Source organism: Odocoileus virginianus, chromosome 6 (genome assembly GCF_023699985.2).
Source record: "Odocoileus virginianus isolate 20LAN1187 ecotype Illinois chromosome 6, Ovbor_1.2, whole genome shotgun sequence".
In the NCBI taxonomy this organism is placed as follows: Eukaryota; Metazoa; Chordata; class Mammalia; order Artiodactyla; family Cervidae; genus Odocoileus; species Odocoileus virginianus.
The window spans coordinates 34,060,048-34,087,674 of record NC_069679.1 but is presented as its reverse complement, the minus strand read 5'-3'; the positions used below and the strand labels follow the sequence as shown (position 1 = coordinate 34,087,674).

The 27,627-nt window shown below is 39.8% G+C and overlaps 1 protein-coding gene across 2 annotated transcripts in view; it reads right to left on the bottom strand.

Moving 5' to 3' along the window:
- Nucleotides 1-453: 453 nt before the first annotated feature.
- The window catches only part of GNG2 (G protein subunit gamma 2), a 121,541-nt gene continuing 94,367 nt past the window's right edge, over nucleotides 454-27,627 (bottom strand). Inside the window, exons 3-4 of one of the 2 annotated variants that reach the window (XM_020887008.2) lie at nucleotides 18,639-18,752; nucleotides 454-1,294 (exon numbers count right to left, since the gene is read on the bottom strand). In XM_020887008.2, coding sequence (XP_020742667.1) covers nucleotides 1,166-1,294; nucleotides 18,639-18,725 — 216 coding nt within the window. In that variant the 5' untranslated portion in view covers nucleotides 18,726-18,752 and the 3' untranslated portion in view covers nucleotides 454-1,165. Of the gene's footprint in view, nucleotides 1,295-18,638; nucleotides 18,753-27,627 lie in introns of those variants that run through there. The other variant, XM_070469128.1, reaches the window with a different exon arrangement.

Sequence of the window (27,627 nt, the reverse complement as noted above, 5' to 3'; positions counted from 1 at the left end):
TACTTGAACAAATGAGGGCCATGTTTTTTCTTGTTAAGAAGAGCACAGAAAGCCTTCCTTCACTCTAGAATTTTGGCGACTCAGGAAAAAAGGGAATTTGCTCTGACTCTGTGACCACAGCACTTCCCAACTCAAGGTGAATCCTTGCTTCTGTTGTTTGTTGCAACGTGTGCTGCCCTGGATCCTGGATCAAATCAAAATGCTTTGGATTCTGTAAAATACATTGAAGAAGCACTGACGCCTCTGTTAACTAGGAGGTATTTTAGGCATGGCTAAGGCTCTGAAGTCATCTCAGTTTTCAAGATACTGAGTCTTGTCCTCCCTAGCTTTATTTCTCTTTTTTTCTTTTTCCAAACTTTATAGTAAAACAACAAAACTTCTGAATGGATGTAACATGGGGACATTTTCATGCAGTATTACTCAAAAACTGTCACAAATATATGAAAGCACCAGTCACAACACATGATTTACTTTTACTTGCAGAATCAAAGCTATCATGTACAAATGTTAGGAATAGTGATAAAAGAACACAGACAACCGGCATTTGTTGTTGTTATTACCATGAGGATAAACCACGGGGAACATCTCTAAACCCTTTGGGTGCTCATCCTTCGAGTTCAGTCTTACAGACAAATCCAGCCTATCTCTTCACTACTCTAATGGAGAGGGGTGGAGGGAAGGGTGGGGGAAAAGGGGGGAAAAAAAAGAAACAAAGACGAAACATCAATGCCGTTGAACCGAACCACGGCTACACTGGATGACTCAGCTTGTCAAAGGGTATTCTAAAGGCAATATTCATTCCAAGAAGGTCATACATATCTGAGTTCAGTACAGCTGTCTGTTTTAATTTTTATTTTTTTTAAATATGAAGCAGAAACATAAGGTTTGGGGAGGGATAGCAGGAAAGAAATGACATCAATTTTATCTTTACATATTCCCCTCCTCTAGGCAGTTCTCCAGATATCAGATCTCTTAACTTGGGGTGTGGATCAGCTTTCATACTCATAAAGGGGACCAGTTCTTTAAACATGCATAAGCCTGGAGACTCCAGGATGGTTCTCCTCCCTCTCTTTAAATGCTGTGGACTAGAAAGGCGCCCACTTTGCTAAAAACTCTACATCAGTGTCCCTGGAGCCCCGAGGCTCCTCAGGTTCCTCCCGAAGACTTAAAGGATAGCACAGAAAAACTTCTTCTCCCTAAATGGGTTTTCTGAAGCCGGAACAGGTGTCAGGAGGGGATCTTCCTTGGCATGCGCTTCACAGTAGGCCATCAAGTCTGCAGCTGCCTTGGACACCTGGAAAAGACGACAAAAACAACCAAAACTTTAGATGAGGCGTCGACTAAGGCACTGATGCAGGTTCAGGGAGTCAAGGCTCAGGCTTGGGTGTCCACGCTGCCTGGGTTCAAGTGAAGCAAGATACTCATCCTCAAAAGCCACTGTTTCCTCATCTGTGAAGAAGGGAGTTGATGATCTTGACCTCACAGGGTTGCTATAAGCAGGTCCGGGATTAGGGTGAGGTGAGTGAGACACTGGGAGTAAACTGAAGGAAGGATCCATGGTCAGGGTCAAGCAAGCATCAACCTTGTGTTTGTCCGGGCATCTCCTTAAATTCCGTGCCGCAGGCAGGAGCCTGCTTCCCTCATCTCAGTCCCAGCCCTGGCTGCAAGGGCTTATGAGGTAAACCACATAAATCATTTAGTGCCGAGAACACTATAAGCTTTTCACACAGGCTATCCATTATTATCATTCTGTAGTTGTAGCTCTCTGCTTCAGAAATTGAGCTAGGGATGCCTAAAGCCATGTTGATTTCTTTTTAATAAATACATGAGAGGTATTATATATGTACTCACGTAACTTTATGTATATGATAATATTATATGTAATTTATGACACATATTCTACGTGTTACTTCAACCAAGCATCATACGCTTTAAGGAATTTCCCTGGGAGGCTGGTCAGTGATCTCAGTGATGCTGTCATTTCTCACAACATTTCTGTAGCTCCTTGCTGAATGTCTTCTGGAGTACCTTCCTTTGATGAGCTTTGACAGTGGCAAATTTTCACTACTGAAGGGGAATTTAATATGAGGAAATAAATTACAAGTCATTTGTAACTGCATCTTGGGTCTAGGTGAATGATGATCTAGGCCCAAGGTGAATGATGATCTAGGCCCAAGGTGAATGATGATCTAGGCCCAAGAGAATGCCATCTGGGGGTCAAAAACCATAAAGTCAAGAGTCAGTCTCTTATAAGACATAATACACTTGCTCTAGAAATCAATACAAACATCTTCCCACATCAGTGGACTACTACAACAGCAACTCAAAGTGACTACTGGAAGATAGTCCTTTCTAAGAGTGGGGAGACAGGGTTATTTCTGAAAAGATTCATTGCCCCTCCTACAAGTGGGTTATACATACCCAACAAAGGCATCAGACTTGCTCAATGAGACATAAGCAGAAGTGATATAAGTCAGAGGCTTCAAGAACTAATGCATAGTTTGCCATCAAAGTCTTAAACACAACTGATTTTTGTATGTTGATTTTTTTATTCTGCTACTGAGTTCATTTATTAGTTCTAACAGGTTTTTTTTTTCCTTTTTTTCTTGAGGGGGTGACATTATTAGGATTTCTCTATATAAGATCATCATCTGCAAACAGAGACAATTTTACTTTTTTGGTTTTGGTTTCAATAACTTTTATTTATTTTTTCCTTCCTGGTTATTCCGGTTAGGACCTCCAGTACTATGCTAAATAGAGTCACGAGAGTGGGTAACCTCGTCTTGCTTCTGATCTTACAAGAAAAACTTTTAATCTTCTACCATTGAGTATGATGTCAGCTGTGGGCTTGATATATATGGACTTTATTATGTTGAGATGCATTCCTTCTATTCCCAATTTATTGATAGTTATTAACATGAAAGGATGTTGTATTTTGTTAAATTTTCTCTTGTATCTAACAAGATGCTCATGTGATTTTTATTTTTCATTCTACTAATGTGATGTAGCACATAATATGCTGCTGAATTTGGTTTGCTAATATTTTTGTTGAGAATTTTAGCATTCATATTCATTAGGGATATCAGCTTACAGTTTTCTTATAGTGTCCTTAAGTGGCTTTTCTATCAGGGTAATGCTGACCTTGTAAAATTAATTTGGAAGTGTTCTCTCCTCTTCAGTTTTTTGGAAGAGTTTTAGAAGAATTGGCATTAATTTTTTAAATGTTTGGTAGAATTCACCAGGAAAGTCGTCTAGTCCTGAGATTTTCTTTGGTGAGAATTTTCGATTACTGAATCAATCTCCTTACTGGTAATTGGTCTGTTCAGATTTTCTATTTCTTTTTTTAATGATTCAGTCTTGGTAAGTTACATGTTTCTAGAAACTTATTCATGTCTTTTAGATTATCCAATTTGTGGCATTTAATGATTCATCAGAGTCGGACAGGACAGAAGCAACTTAGCAGCAGCAGCAGTCTCTTATGATCCTTTGTATTTCTGTGATATCAGTTATAATGTCTTTTCTTTCATTTCCAGTTTTACTTGAGTTTTCTTTTTTTTTTTCTTTCCTTAGTCTAGCTAAAGGTTTGTCAATTTTGTTTAACTTTTCCAAAAAATAGCTCTTAGCTCTGCTGACTTTTGTCCTTCTGGTCTTAATTTCATTTATTTCTGCTTTGATCTTTGTTTTTGCTTCCTTTCACGAACTTTGTGCTTAAAATTGGTTCCTAGTTACTTGAGGTATAAAGTTAGGTTGTTTATTTGATACCTTTAAAATTTTTTTTCTTAACACAGGTGTTTATCACTATAAACTTCCCTCTTAGAACTGTTTTTGCTGCATCCCATATGTTTTGATATGTTGTGTTTCCTTTTTTATTTTTTTAATTTGTTTCAGGGTACCTTTTAACTTTTCTTTTTATTTCTTCTTTGATCCATTGGCTCACTGTTTACAAGTGTGTTTTTAAATTTCTGCATATTGGTGAACTTTCCAGTTTTATTCCTGTTACTGACTTTTAGTTTCATACAGCTGTGATTGGAAAAGATTCTTGGCATGATTTCAACCTTCTTAAATTTGCCAAGACTTGTTTTATGATCTGTCATTTGACCTATCGAAGAGAATGTTCTGTGTGCACTTAAGAAGAATGTATATTCTGAAGCTGTTGGATGTAACGTCCTATATAGGTTTTAGGTTCACTTGGTCTAAAGTAGAGTTCAAGTTCAACATTTCCTTACTGATTTTCTGTCTGGATGATCTTCCCATTGTTGAGAGTAAAGTATTAAAGTTTCCAACTATGATTGTATTATCTGTTTCTCCATTTAGTTCTGTTAATATGTGCTTAATGTATATAGGCACTCTGATTTTGGATGCATACATATTTATAATTGTTGTATCCTTTTAGTAAATTGATCCATACATCATTATATAATAAACTTATTTGTCTTTTGTTATAACTTTTGGCTTAAATCCTCACTCTTTAATAGGCATTACATTGATTATTAAAGTATTTTTATTGTGTTTCTATTTTGTTACAGATATTAAGTTTTCTCTACTGATCTATTATCCTCCTTTTATAGATTAAAAATTTAGGCTCAACACATTGCAGGAGTGGTTCAGTGTCATATAGCAAAGTATGCTGCAGAAAAAGAATTTGAACATTAATGTTTAGCCATTAAGCCACAGCCATCTATATACAAACAACTCAAACAGCCTTTTACATACAAACTACTCAAATGCAGGGCTAGTTCCAAAGGTCAATTGAAATTCTTTGTGCATCTTTTTGAAATGCTATTATGACAGAATGAAAGGAAACAGCCTGTTCTTGTCTTAGCTCTTCTAAATGAAAGCAAAGAACAGACTTTTAGAATCTCAATTACTTTTATTGTTTTGGTTTTTTAATTGTTTGAGTCATAGTCATTCTTATGCAAGCAGCAGAGACTAGACAATAGTAATATCTAAAACTTCCTTGTTAACAAGAGATACTGCAGTGTCTCTACTCATTTGCAATGCTCACATACAAATGTGCAGCAGGAATTTTCAGTCTTTTTATGGTACAGAAAACACTATACTGGGCAAAATTTAACATATTATTGACAGAGTAATTTTTGCAGAAACTAATGCCTGTGGCTGGTGATTTGTTATGTAAGGAAATACTGAAACATCTCTGGTCTATAACATTTGGATAACGAAAGATGAATTAATATGTCTCTGGTCAATAATGTGTTAATAGCTTAGAGTTGCTCAGATATTGTATTTGAACACTTGATTCTGAACAATTTCCTTCTGAAAATATATTATGTGTTTTATCATGTTTCCTCAACTAGATTGCAATCTCCTGTGGGTGATGGTCTAATACAATGTCAGAATCCTAGCAGTAATTAGAACAATGGCTAATGTTTATCTGCCCTTGATACATGTTACTTTACACACAGGATTTTATTTAATCCTTAAAACAACACTATAGGTCACAAGCTATTATTATTATCATCCTCACTTTTAATATGTGAAGCTGAGGTTTCATTAGGTGTTTGCCCTAGTTCTCACAGCTTGTGAGTATCAGAGTCATGAGTCTTAGTGTTCTTGACTTAATTTTTAGGAATGCTCTTTCTTTCTAACTCTTCGTAGTATCCTTTACTCTTACCTTTCAATGAGTTACAGCAATAGCCTGCCTGGCAAATCTTCTGGCTTTCTAACCATCTCTGCTAACATTTCTCATAGAGATTCTTTCACATTTCACATTCCTAGGCATAGTTCTTCCGTGAAGATTTCCCCAATAACTTTAGGTAACCTCTCTCTTTTCTGTTCTGTTGATTGTTCCTACTAAAATATCTTAAATTTTAGAGATGATCAAGAGGCAGAGTAGGTGGACCTGGAACTTATCTCCCACCACAAACACATCAAAAATACATTTACATGTGGCACTGAAAACTAACTGGAAACTGGCAGTCTCCTATACAACCAAGGCTGAAAGAAAGATCTACATAGAATTGGGTAGGAAGGGAAGAGAAGCAATCAGGTCAGGACCTGTGGCTCAGGCAGGGGTCTCAGAAGAAAAGGGAGATTACAGGGGTAGAGATTCTCCCTGGGGAGTAAATGCTTCAAGCTACATATTGCAGGCATGAGTCCTGAGGTCTGGCCCAGTGAAGACAAGCTCCCTTGACAGACTGGAGGACTGGGAGGACTAACATGAGGGCTGTGGGAAGCTCAGACTCCGTCTACTTGGGAGGAATGCATGTACGCACTCACTTTTTCCTGAAGCAGAGTGGAGAGGGCTGATTGAAATTGCATTGGTGGCTGGTTGGTTTTCCATGACTGCCCCAGAGCACCCAAGCTTGAGCTGAGTGAATGTTCCAGCCCTGCTTAATTCATGTCATAGCTCTATGCTGGAGTGAGGGCTGCATGGCAGAAAACTCTGCTCTAAGACGCTTCTGGTTCTGACCAGAAGCGCTGTGTGAGCAGGGCGGAGGCAGCCATTACTGGCACTCTCAGAGGCTGTGCATCAGAAGCAGCCTTGAACTCTGAGGCTGGACCACCGCAGCTTGTATCCTGACAGATGTCCAGAGCCCAGATGGGCCCCTCTTGCTCCAGCACTGCTCCCAAGGGTGCTGGTTCTGGGACAGGGGAGAGTTCACACTTCAAGGGAATAGAGTCTGCTTGGACCTGACCCTCAGAGCTTCTGCTTCAGCAACTTGGGACCTGCCTGCACCCCCATTAGGGCAGTAACAGCCAGTGAGCAGGCGGGAAGCCCTGGCTTCTCCCTCCCCTGGTCTTATCCCCTTCGCCTCCAACCCTACACTCCTACCAAGGTGACAGCTGCCAGCACACCTTGAGGAAAGATGTGACTTGTGTTCATGCCAAATCCAGCTCTCCTACCAAAGCCATTGAGTACATTCACACTGTATAGGGATGCTCCCACAAAAACATCTCAGATTTGTCCCCTTATTGTCACCTCTTCTGCAAATGTCTTGGTCCAAGCCTCTATCTTCTTTTCCACAATGACTGAAGTAATCTCTTAACTAAAAATTTCCAAGGGGTCTTTTATAGACTGAATGTTTGTGTCTCCTCTCCACACCCCTAATCCATTTTGAAATCTAATCCCCAATGTGATGGTGTTTGGAGATGGGGCCTTTGGCAGGTGATTAGGTCATGAGCGGCTTCCCTTATAGCTCAGCAGGTAAAGAATCCACCTGCAATGCCAGAGACCCTGGTTCACTTTTGATTCCTGAGTTGGGAAGACCCCCTGGAGAAGGGATAGGCTACCCATTCCAGTACTCTGGCCTGGAGAATCCCATGGACAGAGGAGCCTGGCAGGCTACAGTCCACGGGGTTACAGAGTCAGACACGACTGAGCGACTTTCATTTTCATTTTTAGGTCATAAGAGTAGAGCCCTCATGAATGGAATTAGTACTCTTATAAAAAGAGACCCCAAAAACTCCCTTGCCCCTTTACCCATGTTAGGTCATAGAGAGAAGATGGTCTTCTATGAACCAGGAAACAGACTCTTACTAGATGTCACATCTATGGCACCTTGATCTTAGACTTCTAGCCTCCAGAACTGTGAGGAATAAATTTCTGTTGTTCATAAGCCACCTAGTGTATGGCATTCTATTATAGTAGCTCAAATGGACTAAGATGGGCTTGATGAACTGAATTCAGGGTGTGGTCTGTGAAGTTCAAAGATAAAAAAAAAATGACATAGTTATTTTCACCAATCTCAAATGGAAATCTAACATTTCTTTCCATTATAGATATAGACAAGTAACATTAACAGTGTCTGTGGTTTAGTCACCAATAAAACTCAGATATTTTCCATCATGTTAGTTAGTATAGATATATCAACATTTATGTTTTCATTTTGTAAGTACATACCCACTCTTATATCCTACATAATAAGTTAATAAAGAAATATATATATTTAACTGTATCACAAAAGTTTTCCTAAAAATATTCTGATGAACTATATTTTAATATAATTCATTTCCTTTGTAATTTAAAAACATTATTCTGAGAAGGAGACCATATGCTTCAGCAGACAGTCAAACAAGCTTAGGGGCACAAAAAATTTTAAGAATCTTAGCTGTAAATAACTTCTCTTTTACAACGGTGCCAGGAGTAGTATTCTCCATACTGCAGCTAGAAAAATAGTTTTAAATATAAATTGGCTCATATTACTTCCTATTTAAAACTTTCAAGAGCTTCTCATTGTACTTTGTAGAAAGCCAAGACATCACAAAAACAGCCTGTGGGTCCTGCCTACTTTTGCCATCTCTCCAATTTCATGTAGCGTTTTCCCCTCCCATACTGGTCTCCTCTAATTCTGTGAAAGCTCCAAGTTCTTTTCTGCCTCGAAGCTTCACACATACAAGTCCCTGGAACATTCTTCTCCCCATCTCCTCACCAGGCTGGCTCCTCCTCTCCCTTCAGAAGTCAGTTGAAATATTGCCTCTTTGCAGAGTCTTGACTGATGATCTTATCCGATAATGATGAGGTCATCATTTTCCTCACCTATTCTGTCCCCCACTCTTCTTCTTCATGGAAAAACACTTATCACAGTTTATAATTACAAGTCTTGCTGCTTATTTGATGTTTGATATTTCCCTTCAGGCATTCGGCTCTTCGAAGGTAGGAATCATATCTATTTTATTCACCACTATGTCATCAGTACCAGCACATAGGAAAGACTCAAATAATTGCTGAAAAAATTCTCAAATATAATCTTAATCAACAAATACTCCATTCAAATAATATTTACTGAGTACCTAACATGCCAGTCACAGTTCTGGAAAGTTGAAGTAATTAGGGAACAAAATAGATTCCTGTCCTTGTGGAACTAATGTAGTATTCTAGACTTCCAATTTTGACTATGATGGAGGAACAGGGACCAATTAAATCCTCCTGCTTTAACTTAAAAACTGGAAAAAAAAAATGAACAAATGTGTTTTAAAACATTAGACAGTAGGCAGCACAGGACAGTTATCCCTGAGCGAAGAGAGGCAAGATAAGCCCCATGTCCCAGCTTACTGCTTGAAAAGATTTCTAGGCCATTTCTAGGCCACAGCACAGGGAGGGGCTACCCAAATAGATTTCAGAAACCTCCTTGAGTTGATGAGGGAGTGACAGAGAAGAAAAACCTACACATTCACACACACATGAGAGAGAGAGAGAGAGAGAGAGAGAGAGCAAGTACGCACTCTGGAGGCCTCCAGAGGATTTCTTTCGATTCTTTAGCTGAATACTGGTCAGCACATATGTGGGAGAAAACTGCTTGAGACTATGAAATGAATTTCAGAAAGGGTCAAGGGAAGTAGTCCCTGGTGATCACACAGGGCTGGAGTAGTTTGTGTCTCTACTGGACAGAGTAGAAAGATCTCATACACATAGGGGATTGATGAGTCTTAGAAAGGGCATCTTCAGTAGTGGTGCCAAGTAGGCCTTGACTAAAGGCTGAGGTGGACCCACCTATCAAAGTTTAAAAGAACAGATCAAAATGTTTCCGAGTTATTTAACTGGACCACAGAACAAAACCTCCAAACATTTAAAGACTACGAAAACTTTCAGTATGCCACACACACAAAAAAAATTCACAAATTCTGGAATCTAATAAAAAATCCAGGCATACAAATAAGTAGGAGAAAAACATATCCCATAATGAGGAAAAAATTAATACAAATTAATTAATCCCATTGAGGAGAAAAAGATGAAGAATTGACATAGATGATAAAATAAACAGATAAGGATGCTGTTAAATTAGCTATTGTAAATATTGTCTACATGACCAAGGAAATAGAGGAAAGCAAAACATGATTAAAAGAGACATGGAAGATGTTAAAAAGGCCCAAATCAAATTTTTAGAGATAAAAAGCACACTGGATGGAATTAGCACCAATTAGACATTGCAGAAGAAAAGATAATAATGAACTTGAAGACAGTAACAGGAACTCTCCAAAGTGAAGCGCAGGAAAAAAACAGATGGAAGACAAACAAATTTAGACCACTGAGCTAGGGGACAACTTCAGGTGGCCTAATAATCATACGATTGGAGTCTATGAAGGAGAGGAGAAATGTAGTGTGTGGAAGAAAGGAAATAAAAAATAATTGAAGACATAATAACTGAAAATTTCCAAATTTGATTTAAAACTACAAATCCACAGTTTCAAGTAACTCAATACCCAAATGAAGAACCATGAATCAAACCACACCAATGTACAACATAATCAAATTGCTTATGTAGTATTTGAGTAGAAGGATGGAGAGAACAGAAAATAAAACATAATAAATAGCTATAGAGGATGTTAGATGAGAGTCTGTTTTACAAGAAAATGAAAAGTACAGCAGGGTAAGCTACAAAGAAAAAAATATCTTTATATGGAGAAACTTGGAAGACACCACCTTAATCAAGCAATTAAAGTTAATACCACCAGTAAGTGACAATTTGAAATCATGTATCACCGACAGAAGGAAGCAGTGTGATGGATATCCCACAGTTCTCTGATATTAATGTCAAATTTCTGTTACTTAAATCATAAAGAAACACGAGGCAAACTGAAATTGAGTGACACTCTATAAATAATGGCCTATAATCTTTAAAACTGTCAATGCCCTAAGAGTCAGGGACATCTAAGGAACTGTGCCTGACAGCTACATACAACCCATGATTCGGAACTGGGTTCTTTTGCTAAAAGGGACGTTATTGGGATGATCTGAAATACTTCAGTGAGGTCTGAGAAGTAGAAGGTGGTGATGTATAAATGTATAAATGTTAATTGTACATAATGATTATATTATGATTATGGAAAAGAATGTTTATACTTATAGGAAATGTTAAAGTATCCAGAGGTAACAGGCACCTGTTGACAACTCTTCTCAAATGGCTCAGGGGAAAACAAAATTCTTTGCATTGGACTTGAAACTCTTCTGTACCTTTGAGGTTATTTCCAGAGTAAAAATATTTTTTCTAAAGAAAAGAGAAATTAGAAATACTGAGTATGAACAACTTTCTCAAGAAGTTAAGCTTCAAAGCAGAGCAAACAAATGAGGCAGTTGCTAGACCAGGAAATGAGGGGTTCAAGAGAAGAAATTTAAATTTTATTTAAGATGTACAAATAACACTATACTTGAATGATGATGGAGATGATGAAATAAAGAATCAAAACTGGTTATTCAGAATGAGCAGCAAACTGCTGGAGCATGTCCTTGATAAGGGAGATGAGATCTCTTGTGCAATGAAGGAATTTACTTTTGATAAGAGCAAGCATCTCCCTAGATTGACAGCTGCTGAAACCCAGCTACCCAGCTACTTCACCAAACTGGACTGGGGCTGAGAATCAGTGAGAAAGGGAAGGGGGGCTCTAAGCAGTCCCAATAAAAACCACCAAATTATAATCTTGGGCTCTGAAAAACAGGAATCTACTCTAGGCAGACACCTTTACAGCTCTGAGTAGTAGCAGTTGTCAGTAAGAATAAAAACCAGACCCGAGAATTTAAACTGTAAGTAACGCTTAAGTAAGCTCCATCTTCATTACATCCTGAAACACACTCTAAAATTAACGCTGCAAAATGCTTGCAACTCACTGATGGGTCATCACTGCCTGTGCCCATGGACAGCTGCCTACGTGTTAAGGGTATCAATCATTTAATCACTCCTTCAGTTGTGTTGCCTGCATTATTGGAGCCATTCAGGATTGACAGTTTCAAACTGACTCCTAAAAGGACTTCAAAGATCACACTGGGATGGAGACTTAGAATGAGAAGTTATTCTGAACATTGAACATTGCCTGTCACAAGCCTGGCAAGACAGCTGAAGGCAAAAGAAACACCCCTGGGAAGAGATCATAAAATTTTCACATTAGAGAAACTGACCTGCACTTGTTTAGAAAGATGTTTTTATTCAGGTCAAAAGCTGTTGGCTACAGTAAAGGCTTCATCATTCATTGAATTATCAATATGTAATTCAAGTAAGGGAAAATTTAAACATCCAGTTTGATCCTTAGTAAACGCAGAAGAAATGCCTGTACTTTTTCCTGTGCCTTGGAATTATACTGAAAACACAACAGTTGGTATGCCGAGCAACATTAGGAATGCCAGCAATGGAAAGCAGCATACTACCATGATGTCCCATATCACCAGGGTGCCCACATCACTTCTGGTGGTCAAAGGTGAGTCTAAAGGATCTCTCCATTATGACCATGGAAAGCACCCAGGATCAAACTTTGATTGTGCTGTTAGAGAAAGTAAAATTGTATGAAGAAATACCTAGCATTTTAAATTTGTAAAATACAGTGTAAATATTCTAAGTAATCTTGCCCTCCCTGTTTGTCCAAGGTAATATTAAACTGATGATACACATCAATAGGATTTTTTTAAAAAAGGAAATAGAAGAATTAATTTCAAAACAGTCATCAAGAAAAGTACATGATATTTAATTTACTCAATTTAGTTAAAAAAAAAAAAGACACTCAAAATTATCCAAAGTAGTTATATTTTGAAGAAGGAAGAGCTTCCTCTGGCCTGAAAACTAGGTTATTCAGAGAAATTCATTTTCTAGGGATTTTGAATTATCAAGGTTTAGCAGTACTGCTTCTCTAGCTCCCACGTATAATGCACAAGGCTAAGAATATACTTGGTGCTTAACAAACATCTACTGAATTTTGAAAATTGTATCAAGCGTCAAAAAATGAAGTTTTATGCTCAATTATTAACATATGCCTGGGTTCAATTTAAAATTTTTGTTCCACTTTCAGCAAATCAAATGAATTAAAACTGGATATCTTTGAACACAGCCTTTTCTTCTATAAGTTCCAGACATACTGTACCTATTTTGTTAACCCTGAAAATAGTCTCAGTTTGGCCTATATGTACGGTTGAAACTTACTCTTCCTAATAAATTGAATGCAAGAATTTGAGGGAAGAGATGTTAAAACTTTTGATTCAAACGCTGGAGAAGTATTTGAAAAGTCCCAAACCTAGGATGTCTGTCCCCTCTCTAAATGAAGCAGGATGTTTAACTGACTTGTGTCTCAGAACAACTTTCCCTGAAGTTCAGTTCCAATGTATTAGGAGTCAATTGTCAGAAAGATGATTTACTTATTAGAAATGTTTATATTTGGTTCAACAATTACACAACTTTGTCAGTTATAAAAATCAGTCTGTTCTTTTTATGTTGAGCTGTTTTCACAAAGAAGGTATACTATAAATACTGGCTACTTTTATTCATATACTTGACATAAAACAATTTACCTATTTTAAAATGATCAATTCTGCCCTTCTTTTTGGCATTTTACTGAACTTTCTCCTATTATGATGAGTTTTATTTGGCCAGTGACATCATGCTTGGAATTTCCCAAACCATAAATGTAATTGGAAATGTCATCCAAAATACAGTTCCTAATGTCTTGTTATATGACACACTTAGGGTATGAACTTAAAGCTATCCACTAAAAAAAAGTGCTTTTTCATTGCCTGCCTATCTCCTCACCAACAAGTAGACAATAAGGTCTTTGATGTTGAGGACTGTGTAATTTATCTGATGAAGGTAAAATTATTTAGTAAACTGACTAATAAGTAGGATCAGAATGGAAAAGATTTGTGAACAAATGGGGATTTAAGCTGACCTGTAATAGAGGAGTAAGATTCGGATATTGTCCCAGTCCATTTGGGCTGCTCTAATAAAATGCCAAAACCAGGTAGATTGTAAAAAGCAGTTTTGGAGGCTGGAAAGTCTACGATCAAGGTGCTGGCAGATTCAATGTCTGTTGGGTCTCAATTTCTAGTTCATAGATGCCTACCTTCTTGTTATAACCTCACAAGGTGGAAAGGGCCAGGGAGTTTGCTGAGCCTCTTTATATGGGCACCAATTCCATTCCTGAGGGCTCTGCTTGCATGACCTAATCACTTCGAAAAGGCCCCATCTCCAAATACTGCCACATTGGGTGTTAGGATTTTAATGTATGAATATGGGGAGGGACACAAACATTTAGCCTACAATAAATAGGAAAAGAATAGAAAAGACCCTGATGCTAGGAAAGACTGAAGGTAGGAGGAGAAGGGGATGACAAAGGACAAGATGGTTGGATGGTATCACTGACTCAACAGACATAAGTTTGAGAAAGCTCCAGGAGAGGGTGAAGAACAGGGAAGCCTGGCATGCTGCAGTCCATGGGGCTGCAAAGAGTCGGGCGTGACTGAGCAACTGAACAATAACAACAAATAGAAAAAGAATAAGGGGAAGGGTGTTCTCACTGAGGGATTCAGAATAACCAGAGAGATGGTACTCTGCACGGCATATTCTTTAGACAATGAAGAGCGCCAGTTACAAAGGTCTATTGGAAACATTTGGGAGAAATGAGAAATAACTTTGGCATTTATATGTTAGGCCAATATAAGGAGCATCCAATTAGTTAAGTAGCAATCATTTCACCCATGCTCCTGGCCTTGGCTTTCTTTTGCACTTACATGTATATTATTCATGCTGCCAACAATGCCATGCATTAAAGGGCTTCCTTTCAGCTTATGATGATTCTCACCCCTCCTTAACTACCCTTCCCACGCTTACGGGTGGGTGGGTTCCAAGGAGCCATGTTTGTGCAATGTGCTTTAATTCGAGCGTTAGGTGATTGAAGCTGCAGATGGCTCATCCTTGGTAGAACAAATGTTCCACTCTAGGAAGTGAGACTAAAAGGGATGACCTGAGTCTGCCTCTTTCTTCATGGAGCTGAAAGTGTGATGTGTGATCCTGGGAGTTGTGGGCAGCCATCCTGTGTCCACCACATGCAACAGGCAGCTGAGAAATCTATTCCTCCCGGGAAAGGAAAGAGGCTGAGAGAAGCAGAGACATCCCAGAGCACCCACAGTTCCTGCTGGCTCCAGTTCTGACTGCTCCCAGTTCTGACTCCCCATGCTCACTCAGCTACATTTCTGCTCTCAGATTCTGAGACGCCTTGTATCTTCGATCATCAATCCCTTCTTTCTGCTTAAGCCAGCTTGTGGTTAGGTTGCTATTATTAGAAACCCAGAGTCCTAATATAGTGACGAATAAATAGATTCACTGAAGTCTTACCGTCCTTTGCTTTTACACGTGCTCTCTTGACGTGCACTCTCAGGACAAGCTTTCTTTTACTGGTCTTTGCTCAACAGCAGCACATCTTGTTGTTTCATACATCTGAGTGTCACAGTCTCCAAAACCTCTCTCTGCCCCTTTCCCCAGAGCCCATCCTAGCTTTCCTTGGCTTCTCTTTCCTTTCTGTCCTTGAATGAAATGCTAACAAAGAAACACAGAGAGGCTGGGAGTATCATTTATATATGCCTGAGGCTTATGAACAGATAATGGGTTCATTAGCCCAAATCTCCCAGGATCTGTGATACAAAGGGATAGGAAACAAGAAGGCTTAAAAAGGAATATGCTCTTCAGACCCTCTCATGGTAAGCATACTCCAGGCAGCCAAGGATATTCTGGAGGCCACAGGAGGGATAAGGCCACTCCTTGCAGAAGGGACCCTGGACACCCCCAGGTCAGGTGTGCTCCCTTTTCCTTGTTCCCTATTGCCTCAGCTACACTAGGCTCTGCCAGAGGGACATCAAGCCACTGCAGCCTTTACAGTCTGAAGAGGCCACTGCTGTGATCCGAAAAATCACAAACCTGGGATCTTCAGAGAGAAGCTCCTTCTTGCTGACAGGATCAGGCATGGAAAGTAGGTGGAGAAACCTGAACGGTCAAAACCCTGAAAGGGACTCCGAAGGCAGATAAACTAGTCCTAAACCAGTGACAGTTTTATTCCAAGAGCTAAACTAAAAATAACCTGACACTTCACCATAGCATGCCTGCCTGGCTCTGATGTGCAGAACAAATGCTGAAATATAGGCTGCCACTGTTATTTCCAACAATTTTAGGTCCAATGATGTCAAGAGGAATTGAGAGATTTGAAAGTTACAATCAGCTAGGAAGGCAATCACTCATTGCTCAGTTTATTAGGCCAACACTTTATGTCTCAAAGAGATACTGACTTATTTGATGTCTTCACAAGTAGTATACCAAGGTGATCAGGGTGAGGTATTGGCTTCATTCTGATGACACTTGGTAATTATGCTTTTTGGATATCTTAACTTGTATCAGTAATAGGTCTTGTTCATTTTTTTTGGTAATCCTTTATTAGACTAGGAGATCCTTGAGAGCAAGAATCATTTCTTCATCTTTATCCAGCTCTATATCTCTAAGACCTAACAGGGCCTGGCAATTTAGAAAGCTCTCACTAAAATATGTATTGGATAAAGGAATAAATAACATAAAAATAGCAAAAATCCACTCTTATGATGAAGGTCTGGTAAAACATCTTAAAGGACCTAATGACTGAGTCTTCAAGGAGTCATGGGAGTTGGGAAAGGAGAAATATAAAGAGGAGGAGACCGAATGTTCCAGCCATTTGAAATTCCCATCAATGAAATTAAGAATAGTTTAATATGGCAGGGGGGTGAGGGGAAGGGGCCGAAGCTGAGAAGAGGGGCAGGGGTCAGAAGGACCTTACACACACTCTGCTGCAGAGTTCGATTTTCAAGTTCAGGGTGATAGGAGGCATGATAAGATGTTCAACAGGAAAGGAACCTAATGAGCTTTTCTTGCAGCAAGTGGTCTTTGGCAGCCACATGGAGGATAAGTGATGGTGGGGATGGACTGGGGTTGAGAAGGGCTTGCAGAGGTCAGCTAAGTGCACTGTGCAGTTAGGAGTTCAGGTGAGAGGTGATGATGGTCTAACCTACAGCTGAAAAGGTCTGTTTCTGCCCTGTTCCTCCCACTGTCAGCTTCTCATACCACCTACACCATCACCTCCTGCTTCAGGACTTGGGCCTGGGGATGCTGAGTTATACCAGAAAATCCATACTGGGGCTTGGCAAACACTTTCATCTTCACTGGGCCACCCCAAAAGGCAAAATGGCATTTTCCAGAGGCCCACACGCAGAACATCTAACAGCAGGAAAAAAAAAGAACTGAATGACTCTTTTTGGTGCCACGATCTTTGCGTGACCTCACACCTCCCAGCGCGTACTCTGCCCACTTGCCACATTATACTTTTAAAGAAAGGAAAGAAAACAGAACAGGCCAAGGGGAAAATGGAGAAGAGGAAGGGAGTGAAGGTGCAAAATAGATGTTAAGGACCCTTTATCACATTATAAATAAAGTAGAATTAAAGCAATTGTAAGAAAGAAGCTGTTTATATTTTGTGGCTCATTACCAGGATTCAAATTTTATAAAGGAGATTAAGGAAAGATGGGAAAATGTCTATGGTTATTTGCTCAGCTTACCTACAGAGGAAAATAAGCCTCTCCCTTCAGACTCTAGTACAGACCTGATGGGAGTTATAAGGAGCAAACCTCTTCCCATGGGACCATGGTTCTCTACCTTAGCTATAACGTTAAAACTAACTGCTAATGTAAAAAAAAAAATTACTGTTGTCTGAATCATAGATTCTAATTTAACTGGTCTACGCTGTGGTCTTAGAAGTGGTTCTTTTTATAGAATTCCCTGGGTGATTTGAATGTACAGGTGGGCTGAGAATCACTCCTCTAGACCAGGGTTCAGCAAAGTTTTTCTCTAAAAGGCCAGAGAGTAAAAGTTTTAGGCTTTCTGAGCCAAGTGGTCTCTGTTGCAACTATTCTACCCTGCTGCTGTAGCATAAAAGGAGTCACAGACAAGATGTAAATGAGTATATGGGGCTGTGTGCTAATAAAGCTTTATTGACAAAAACAGACAGTGGGCTGGATTTGGCTCATGAGCCATAATTTATTGACCCTTGCTCTAGAAGCACATTCCAAAGGAGGGTTGGATTGTTCAGGTTCCTAAGGCAGGTATGGACAAATCTTTCAGTTTAAAAAAGGCATTTGGAAAAATGTTTTAATTTTAGTAAAATGAAATACACTGCTGAGTTCCATGTCATAAAATGCTCAGGTCTTCTGAGGAAGTGAAGCTTTGATAGTTGACAAAAATTTACTACCTGTGGTAGCTATCTATGTGGCTGAAAACCTGCCAACAAAAGGTTTCTACTTAAAGTCCTGGCTCAATATGTTAGGTCCAACTTAAGGCAAAGCTATCAGGTTAGATCTGGGGAGTGAGAGAAAGAAATAAGTAGATTATTAACTTCCATGAAACCTTTACACTGTTTGACTTCTCAGCGAGACCATGTGTGGTTTTTGTGTTCTAAAGAAAAAAAATCCAAGAGTATAAAAGAGAAAAAAAGTAAAAATAAAAATGGTGGATAGAAGGATTAGACCTAAAGATAGACACTAAAAATTAAAACATACATCAGGATAGAAAAAATTAAACCCAAGTGAGAAGGACTTCTTTACAACGTCAGAGAAGTGAACTGGTTGATTGCTATGTTTTGTGGGTTCTCCAAATCCTTTGGCTAGAATTCAGCCATGAGCCTAAATTCTGCTTTGAAGTCACTCAGTGAACTAGTTTTAATTTATACTATCATTTTATTCTGGAAAATTTCAGAGAGGGCAAAGGCACATTAGAAAATGAACTTTAGCCTAACTATTAAGTTTCTCTCCCACCATCTCTGGTTTCATCACTCTCCATAGAATAGTCAAATGACACCTGGCTACAAGTCATGCTCCTGACAAGGCCAGCTGAGCCTGTGGGTGACGCCATCCTTACCTTTATCCTATCGATGTTGGCTTCCATCTTCAGTTGTTCTACCAGTTTCCTGGCTTGTGCTATGCTGGCGGTGTTGTTGCTGGCCATTGGAACGCTGGGCGGGTTTCAGATACACTAGGAAAGAAAACAAGGAGGAAAAATACATCAGAGAAATCACCAGCTGCCAAATGTGTGGGTTCACCATAACTGGGAGATCCCAAAAGAATGACTGCAGTCAGGCCAGGCTTCTCCAGCCATCTATATCCCCAATCCAGCACTGTGTCTGTGGGACAGGCAGACCAGAGAGATGAGGAGTGCTTTTCTTCCTCCCTATCTCTCCCCCTTCCATTCTGTCTTCAGGGGGAACCATTAAATCAGCTAAGACGAACTGCCACATGAAGAAAGGAAGTTATCAAATTTATCTTAATCTATGAAATTTATTAGAGAAGGGGACAACAGAGGATGAGATGGTTGGATGGCATCACCAACTCAATGGACATGAGTTTGAGCAAGCTCCCGGAGTTGGTGATGGACAGGGAAGCCTGGCGTGCTGCAGTCCATGGGGTCGCAAAGAGTCTGACATGACTGACTGACTGAACTGAATTTATGAATAAGTTTATGAAATAAGTTCAAAACAGTAAGGGTGACAGTATGCATAATTATTGTTGTTATTTATTGGGTACTGCTATTGTTAGATATTGTTTTAGAGAGTGGAGTTCTGTACCTATGTAGATGGTAAGATAGTTTCTTTGTCTCTGGCTCTGCCAGATCTCTTTCCATCCTTACCGTCCACCCGCTTCAAATCCTATCCCAATTTCATTTCTCTTCTAATTATTTCTTGACCCCTCCCATCTCACTTTATTCTTGCTGTTCACCTCAGAAAGTATCCTATTTTATTTTCAGTGCCCACTTCCCCCATATTCTGATCAAGTCTTCCTCCATGTCAAGGTGTCATATGCTATTTCTGTACTGTAAATTTGTCCTTTAGGTCACTGAAGCAATGTCTGAGAGCTGCAATTTAACTAGAGTGCATGACCCCATAAATGAGAAGCATTAAACACTGCTTTAGTCAATACCAGTTGAGTCTTGTTCGGAAGATATTATACTAAAAACCATGACTTCTACTAGCTTTGGGGAATATTTTTATCTAGGGATAAAGTAGGCTCAAGCTATAATTTCAGAAAGGAAAGAAGTCACATAGAAAACCTATAGAAAGAAAAATAATCCATAATAAATTCAGTACATAGGTTTTTACATATTCATGAAAATCAGGAAACAATTTTTATTTAATTACCAAAAAAGCAAAAGTCTACATATTATTTTCTTTGGTTTCTATTTCTTGATATCTAGTTCTTCAAGACAATAGAAGTAATTAGACAGAACTCTCTGTGAACAAACAGGTCTCTGTATAGAGAATGTTATTTTATAAAGAATACTGCAAATGCCAACCCAAGAGTACACAGTATAAATTGGAAGATAGTTAACTGTTTCAGGGGCTTCCCAAGTGGCTCAGATGGTAAAGAGTCTGCCTGCAATGCAGGAGACCTGGGTTCGATCTCTGGGTCAGGAAGATCCCCTGGAGAAGGGAATGGCAACCCACCCCAGTATTCTTGCCTGGAGAATTCCATGGACAGAGGAGCCTGGTGGGCTACAGTCCATGGGGTCCCAAAGAGCTGGACATGACTGAGTGACTAACACTTTTAACTGTTCTCTCAATTTATTTTCAAAGGGCTTTGAGACAATAAAATGGGAAGGAAGGCTGAAAGAATTTTGAAGCCAGGAAGATCTCTGAACTCTAGTTTCAAATGCTTGAAGATCAAGGGAGGGATATTGCATATAAAAACAAATAAACAAAAGGGAGACTTTAACAACAACAATGATTTCATCAGCATGGTTAGGGATGGAATCATTTAAATATAACTTAATCCACAGGTAAATTATATGCCCCAAATCAAACAAACATCTTACAGCCTCGTAAAACATCACAGGGTCAAGCAAAAGAAAGTGAAAGTCGCTCTGTCGTTTCTGACTCTTTGTGATCCCATGGACTATACAGTTCATGGAATTCTCCAGGCCAGAATACTGGAGTGAGTAGCCTTTCCCTTCTCCAGGGAATCTTCCCAACCCAGGGATTGAACCCACTTACCCAGTAGCATAGCATAACTCTTCCATTCATCCAAAGATGGAAGGAGCCACGATCTACAGGACCATGGAAACTGCTCTGGGAAGTTAATATTTCCTCCAAATTAGAATTTATCACACTAGGATACAGACTATCACAGAATTTCCAAATCCTCATTGGACCTGAGGGAGCTGTGAGAGACTGGTCAGCTATGATGCTGGCTTTGACTCTAAACCAGATCACACAGTAACTTGTGGCAGAGACCACAGCTTGCTTCTAATACCGCTTTTCCTTGTCTTCATCAGTGATAACAATTTTTTTTTCTTTTTAACAAAGACCACAAGAACCCTGAATTTTAGTTGAGTATATTTTGCTGAAAAATACACTCCCAGGTTCCCTTGCAGCTTGATATGGTTATTTGACTATGTTATGGCCACTGAGACATAAGCAGAAGTGTCCTTGAAGGAAAGGGATGTGCTCTTTGCCTCCCCTTCCTCTTGCTGCTGGCCTGGAAGGTAGTCATGTTCAGCACAGGGTTCCACCTTGAACATCTGGCCTAACACTCCAGGATGAGCAGGAAGGGATGGTCCTTATTGATACTGTAGAGCCACAATGTCAGTTGTGAGCTGGCTGCCATCTACGTGAACAGAAATAAGCACCTATCCTGTTTACATCACTATTAATAAGGGTTTCTCTGCTGTTAGCTAACAGATCTGCCATTAACTGATTAAATGACCCATTATTTTCATTTGATTATCCAGGAAAAGTCTATGTCCTAATGCCTGTTTATGTTCCCTGGAAAAGGCATAGCTGTCCTTAGGAGGCTGAGATGGAAAGCGTGTGAGTTTTCTATTACTGCTGTAACATATTACTGTAAATTTAGTATTACTAGCTTAAAGAATATAAATTTATTATCTTACAGTTTTGGAGGTTAGAAGTCTGAAATAGGTCCCACTAGCCTAAAATCAAGATATTGGCAGATATTCCTTCTGGAGGTCTAAGGCAAAATGTTTCCTTTCGTTTTCTAGCTTCTAGAGATTGCTGACATTCCTTGGCTCTTGGCTTTTTTCTTCATTTTCAAAACCAACAAAAGTGAGTTGACTCCTTTTGATTCTTTATCATTCTGACCTCTTCTGTAGTCACCTCTCATTTTGACTCTCCTCTGCCTCCTTCTTCCACTTTTAAGAACCATTGTAACCACACTGGATCTACTCTGATAATACAAGATAATCTCCTTATCTTTAGGTCAGCTGATTAGCAACCTTAATTCCATTTGAACCTCAAATCCCCTTTGACATGTAACACAACAATCTGTAGGTTCCAGTTACGGGGACACAGACATTTTGGGGGGCCTTCATTCTATCTACCATGGAAGGAGACCTCTGTGCAGGTAGAGAAGGAAAGTGGGAAGGTGGAGTATTGAGATAGGAAAAGAAGAGGGATGAGTCAGGACACAAGTCTAGAAATGCAGGGGAAAGAATACAGAAAACCTAAATGGTCTTGAAACCATTTACCTCACATTGGGACTTGAACCCATGTGCCAGGATTTGACCCTAGCCAAAACCTAGTTTGGGATTCAAACCCACATGGCCAGGACTCAAATCCAGCCAAAACCCTGCTTGGGACTTGAACTCATGATCTTTAATTAGAACACACTTACCTGATGTCTGAACTTACTGAGGCTTGGGTTCTTTGTGTCTCAGAGCAGAAGGAATTCAGCGAGAGGCAAAGTGACAGGCAAAAAGTAGATTTACTAATATCAGATGCTTGTAAGAGATGCCAGTGGGCAGGAAAGGGAGCTCTGCCCAGAGGACTGAGTGGGTTACAATTTATAATGAAAAAGGGTCTTTCCCCCTTTTTCAAGTAGACATAGATGCAGACGTAAGGCATATATCACTAGCTCCTCCTTCATATTAGGCAGTAAAGTATCTGACCCTATGAGGTCAGGGGCTTCCCAGGGGATGCCAATGGTAAAGAACCCACCTGCCAATGCAGGCAGGAGACATAACAGATGCAGGTTCCATCCCTGGGTCAGCAAGATCCCCCTGGATGAGGGCATGTCAACCCACTTAAGTATCCTTGTCTGGATAATCCCACGGACAGAGGAACCGGGCAGGCTACAGTTCTGTTGCTGCTTATTTGCTTCAGTTGTGTCTGCTTCAGGATATAAGGTTGCAAAGAATCACATGACTGAAGCAACTGAGCATGCATGCCCTATGAGGTCTAGAATTACGGTATGCAGGAAGGGGGGGGTAACATTTTTCTTCCATCTAATGGCCTGGGGCATATATTGTGGTTTTGCTCATGGTTTTATACTTAAGCAGGCCTGCTTCATTGAACCTATTCCAATAGGTTTCTTGAGCGATCATTAACTTACAGTGGCCTCCTAAAGTTTCCCAGGTTTCCTTCTCTATCTGCAGTCTCCTACCAGGATTTCTACAACCAGCTGTATAACTATGCTATTCTATCCCTATCAGTCTTAAGAAAAAAGTAGACAAGGGGTTTGGTGTGTGCCTCTAGTTTCAGAAAGATCCTGCATATTTTTGTTTTACCATATGACCCTCCAAAATCTAGAGCTGCTTTTAGAATCACTTAGTGTTATTTTCTTCTTTTTCACCTTCAGCTGCTTTTCCACAAAAGTGATGAAAAAATCCCCCTTGCAAAAACTGAAAAAACTATAGAGTCCTAGACCAGTGTTCCAAAGAAGTAGGTAATATTGAGATTTATAAGAAATATATTTGGTCTTTGACCTGTTCCTGGCTCAGAGCTCCTAAAACCCTTGTAATCTCCTACGGTAATAGGAATATAGGTCTTTGGTTATGTTAATGAGGTGACTTTTTGAAAGCCCTTAAGCAACCTGGGGATGGCAGTGGGGGTGGGGGGTCTGGGGGGGTGGGGGGAGGCTGTTGGCCAGGAGAACCAACCATGTAATTAGAGGGTTGCAACTTTCAGTACCTCCCCCCACCCCAACTTCCTGGAAGGGAGAAAGGTTGGAGGTTGAATCAATAGCCAGTGGCCAATGATTTAATTAATTGTGACTATATAAAGAAGGCTCCATAAAGACTTAAAAGGACACGGTGTGGAGAGCTTCCTGGTTGATGAATTCGTGAGGATCCTGGAAGGGCAGTCTACCTAGAGAGGGTACTGGAGCTTTGCACACTGTCCCCACATCTTGCCCTTTGCATCTCTTTCATCTGGCTGTCTCTGTGTTACATTCTTTTATAATCAACTGGTAACCTAGTATATAAAATGTTTCTGAGTTCTGTAATAGTAAATTAATCAAATCCAAGTACTTTATATTTTCAAGTATTTTGTTAAAGATTTTTGCATCAATCTTCATGAGATTATTGCTCTCTTCAGCTTTTCTTTTCTTTTTCTTTATTCCTTCCTTCTTTCTCCCTCTCTCTTTTTTATCCTCCTACCTCTCCTTAGCTTTGGTGTCAGGATAATGCTTGCCTCTTAAAATGAATTGGGAAGAGTTACATCATGTATGGATGTGAGAGTTGGACTGTGAAGAAAGCTGAGCACTGAAAAATTGATGCTTTTGAACTGTGGTGTTGGAGAAGACTCTTGAGAGTCCCTTGGACTGCAAGGAGATCCAACCAGTACATCCTAAGGGAGATCAGTCCTGGGTGTTCATTGGAAGGACTGATGCTGAAGCTGAAACTCTAATACTTGGGCCACCTCATGCGAAGAGTTGACTCATTGGAAAAGACCCTGAAGCTGGGAGGGATTGGGGGCAGTAGGAGAAGGGGACGACAGAGGATGAGATGGCTGGATGGCATCACCGAGTCAATGGACATGAGTTTGAGTAAACTCCGGGAGTTGGTGATGGACAGGGAGGCCTGGTGTGTTGAGATTCATGGGGTCGCAAAGAGTTAGACACAACTGAGTGACTGAACTGAACATCCTCTTCTATTTTCTGGAGGGTATTGTGTAATACTAGTGTATGGCTAAATATTTGATAGAAACCATTGATGATATCATCTTGTATCATCAAAACCAAGGAGGAGGTCATGGGAACCTCTGATTTATAACCAGGTTGGGGGAGTGGGGAGAAGGCAGTCTGGTAGGATTTAACCCTTAACCTATGGAACCAGATGCTGTCCCTGGGCAGACAGTTGAGAATTAAAGAATTAAGTTAAACTGCAGGACAGTCAACTGCATGAGAGGATTGCTTATTGGTGTGAAGGGTACCTGCACATCAACACACAGTCAGATCTCAACTGCAAGCCCAGGTTGTACTTCTGACTGACTGGCTATAATTTTTTTGAGTATATACCTAGAAATAGAGTTGTTGAATCATTGGGTAAGCTTATTTTTAATACTTTGAGAGACAGCAATACTGTTTTCCACAACAGCAGTGCCAGTTTACATCATCACTAAAAGTGCGCAAGGGTTCTAGCTTCTCCTCATCCTCATAAACACATTCTTTCTTTCTTTCTTTTTTTTTTTTTGAAAGTAGACATCCTAACAGTGTGAGGTAGTATCTCATGCAGTTTGATTTGCACTTCAATGATTAGTGATGTTGAGCACCTTTTCATGTGTTCATTGGCCATTTGGGCATCTTTTTTGGAAAAAATGTCTATTTAAGCCTTTTGCCCATTTTATAATAAAATCAGGTTTGCTACTGTTGAACTTTAGGAGTTTTCTATATATTCTGGATATTAACCTCTAATCAGACATATGGTTTGCAAATAGTGTACTGTGATGCATAAAAGTTTTTAATTTTTGTGAAGTCTAATTTTTCTATTTTTTCTTTTGTTGCCTATGCCTTTGATGTTGGAGCCAGGAAATCACTGCCAACTCCAATGATGTGAAGGTTATGCTCCACTGTTTTGAAGGAGAGACTATACTAACCTCAAAATATATCACGATGGTATATTGATGATACTGAATTAAAGTTACTTAAGAAAACAGTCATGAAAGAAGAACACTCTCACTCTCTTCGTCCCCATGAAACAAAGAAATAAGTCTCCTATGTGAAAGTACCCACCCTCTACCAGGAAGCTAGAGTTATCCTCATTGCCAGAGATGAGGAATTCAGGGCCAAGAGGGCTGTATCAACAGACCTTGTAACCTCTTCCTTAATTTGCTACCCCAAACCCAAACTCTGTTGTCTAGTCAATTCTTCACAAACATATTGTTTCCCTGACTAGAAGGTATAAAAGCTGCCTGTTTTGGCCACTTCTTTGAGTCTCATATCTTTATGGGCTCTTGTCTGTACAAAATCAAATTTGGTTTTCTCCTGTTGATCTGATTTCAATTTAATTATTAGAGTAATCAAAGAATTAAGAATGGAAGAAGGGGAAAGTGTTCATCCTCTACAGCTTAGGTGCCCAAAGTGGGGCTTTCCCCTGGCTGAACACTGTTCACCTTTGGGCTGCTGCAGTGGAGAGATCCTGGGACCTCTGACAAGTGCTGGCAGAAGGAAAGAATTCTTACCAAATCAGTCTCCCAGATCTCTGCCTGCAACATATGGTAGAAGTGAGAATGATAAGAGTCCTTTTCTTTTTCTAAATTCAGATTAGTAACAGAAAATATTTGTATGAGTTAGTTTTTTGGGTAGAGCAACTTGTAAAGATTTGTTATGAGTACGCTTGCTATCTACTGATTCCTTTTCTTCTAGAGATGGTGATTGTTTTCCTTTTCCTCCAACTTTTGTGTCATTTCTCATAAGGAGAAAAATCATAGGGTAGAATGCAGGCATAAGTTCTATAAGCCTGTTGCTTGAGCTGCCTTCACACCCTGGTGAGTTCATGGTTTTTATCAGACTGGCATCTATTTAGACAAACTTTGCTCTGGGCTCTCTAATGTCAGAGAGTAAAGTTTTTCTTTCATCTTGTTCTATATCCTGAGAGCATGACTCTGTGACCAGTAAGAATATTCTCTGGTTTCTGCTAGCCAGAGGGTGCAAATAATAGCTTGCATATGGTGGCCAGTTGAATAAACTGAATTCCAAGGCATGAAGTCACAGGCATTGTGCTCTTTGTCCAACCGTTTCAGCTTTCAGGGGAGTTTGTCATAAAGGGTCCTCGTCCATAACGGGTCTTTGTCATCTCAGCCTTTGTTTTCTAGTTAGTGCTGGAGAAGTCTCATTCTATCAGTGCCTGCCTGGTGTTGCAGCTTAGTAGGTCTGTGACTAGAGCAGCCTTGTGTTCTTGTCAGAGACTAGAGACACTCTGTAATACTCTGTAATACACCGTTCTTACTGCCTGGGACAACAAAGGTCTTTGCTTTCTTAGGCTAAATTTGGGAATAAACTTTCTGGATCTTCTGAGGGCTGTATCTTTTGCACTTTCCTTTGGGATGCCTCTTGCATCCACAGTTAAACCATATAAAGGCTTTTTGGTTTGAGTCACTATTGTTATTAATATAAGTTCCTACTCATAAATGACCAAAGGATCCTTTGAACTGGCCATGTTCGAAAAAAGTTTTTTAAGGAGGCTCTCACCCTAAACAACATCTTACTGGTACCTATGGAAAGACCAAATTAAAAAGAGAACACAATGGAACACAAAGGCCATAGCCTTAGGGACTCTCTTAGCAAGATGAAAGAACAGACATTAGACTTAGAACAAAAATTAAAGACCACATCCGACTTAAATTCCCCTTCATCTCCTCAGCAACTTCTCTTAGTTCCCTAACTCCTCCATATTTCCCAGAAAATCCCTTAAACACCCAGCCAACTGTTTGAACCTCCCTTTCTCTAAAAGATTTATAGAGAACACTCTGATCTCTAGGCCTCAAATATATAGGTTACTCTTGTAAATGATGAAAGCTGAGAAGTAAATTTAACAGAAGCACCCAGGATGGAGAGTAAGGTTCTCTTTGCTATCCCTTACAGCTCCTTGCCTTCTGGGACTCTATCATCAGGCTCTGCCAGCT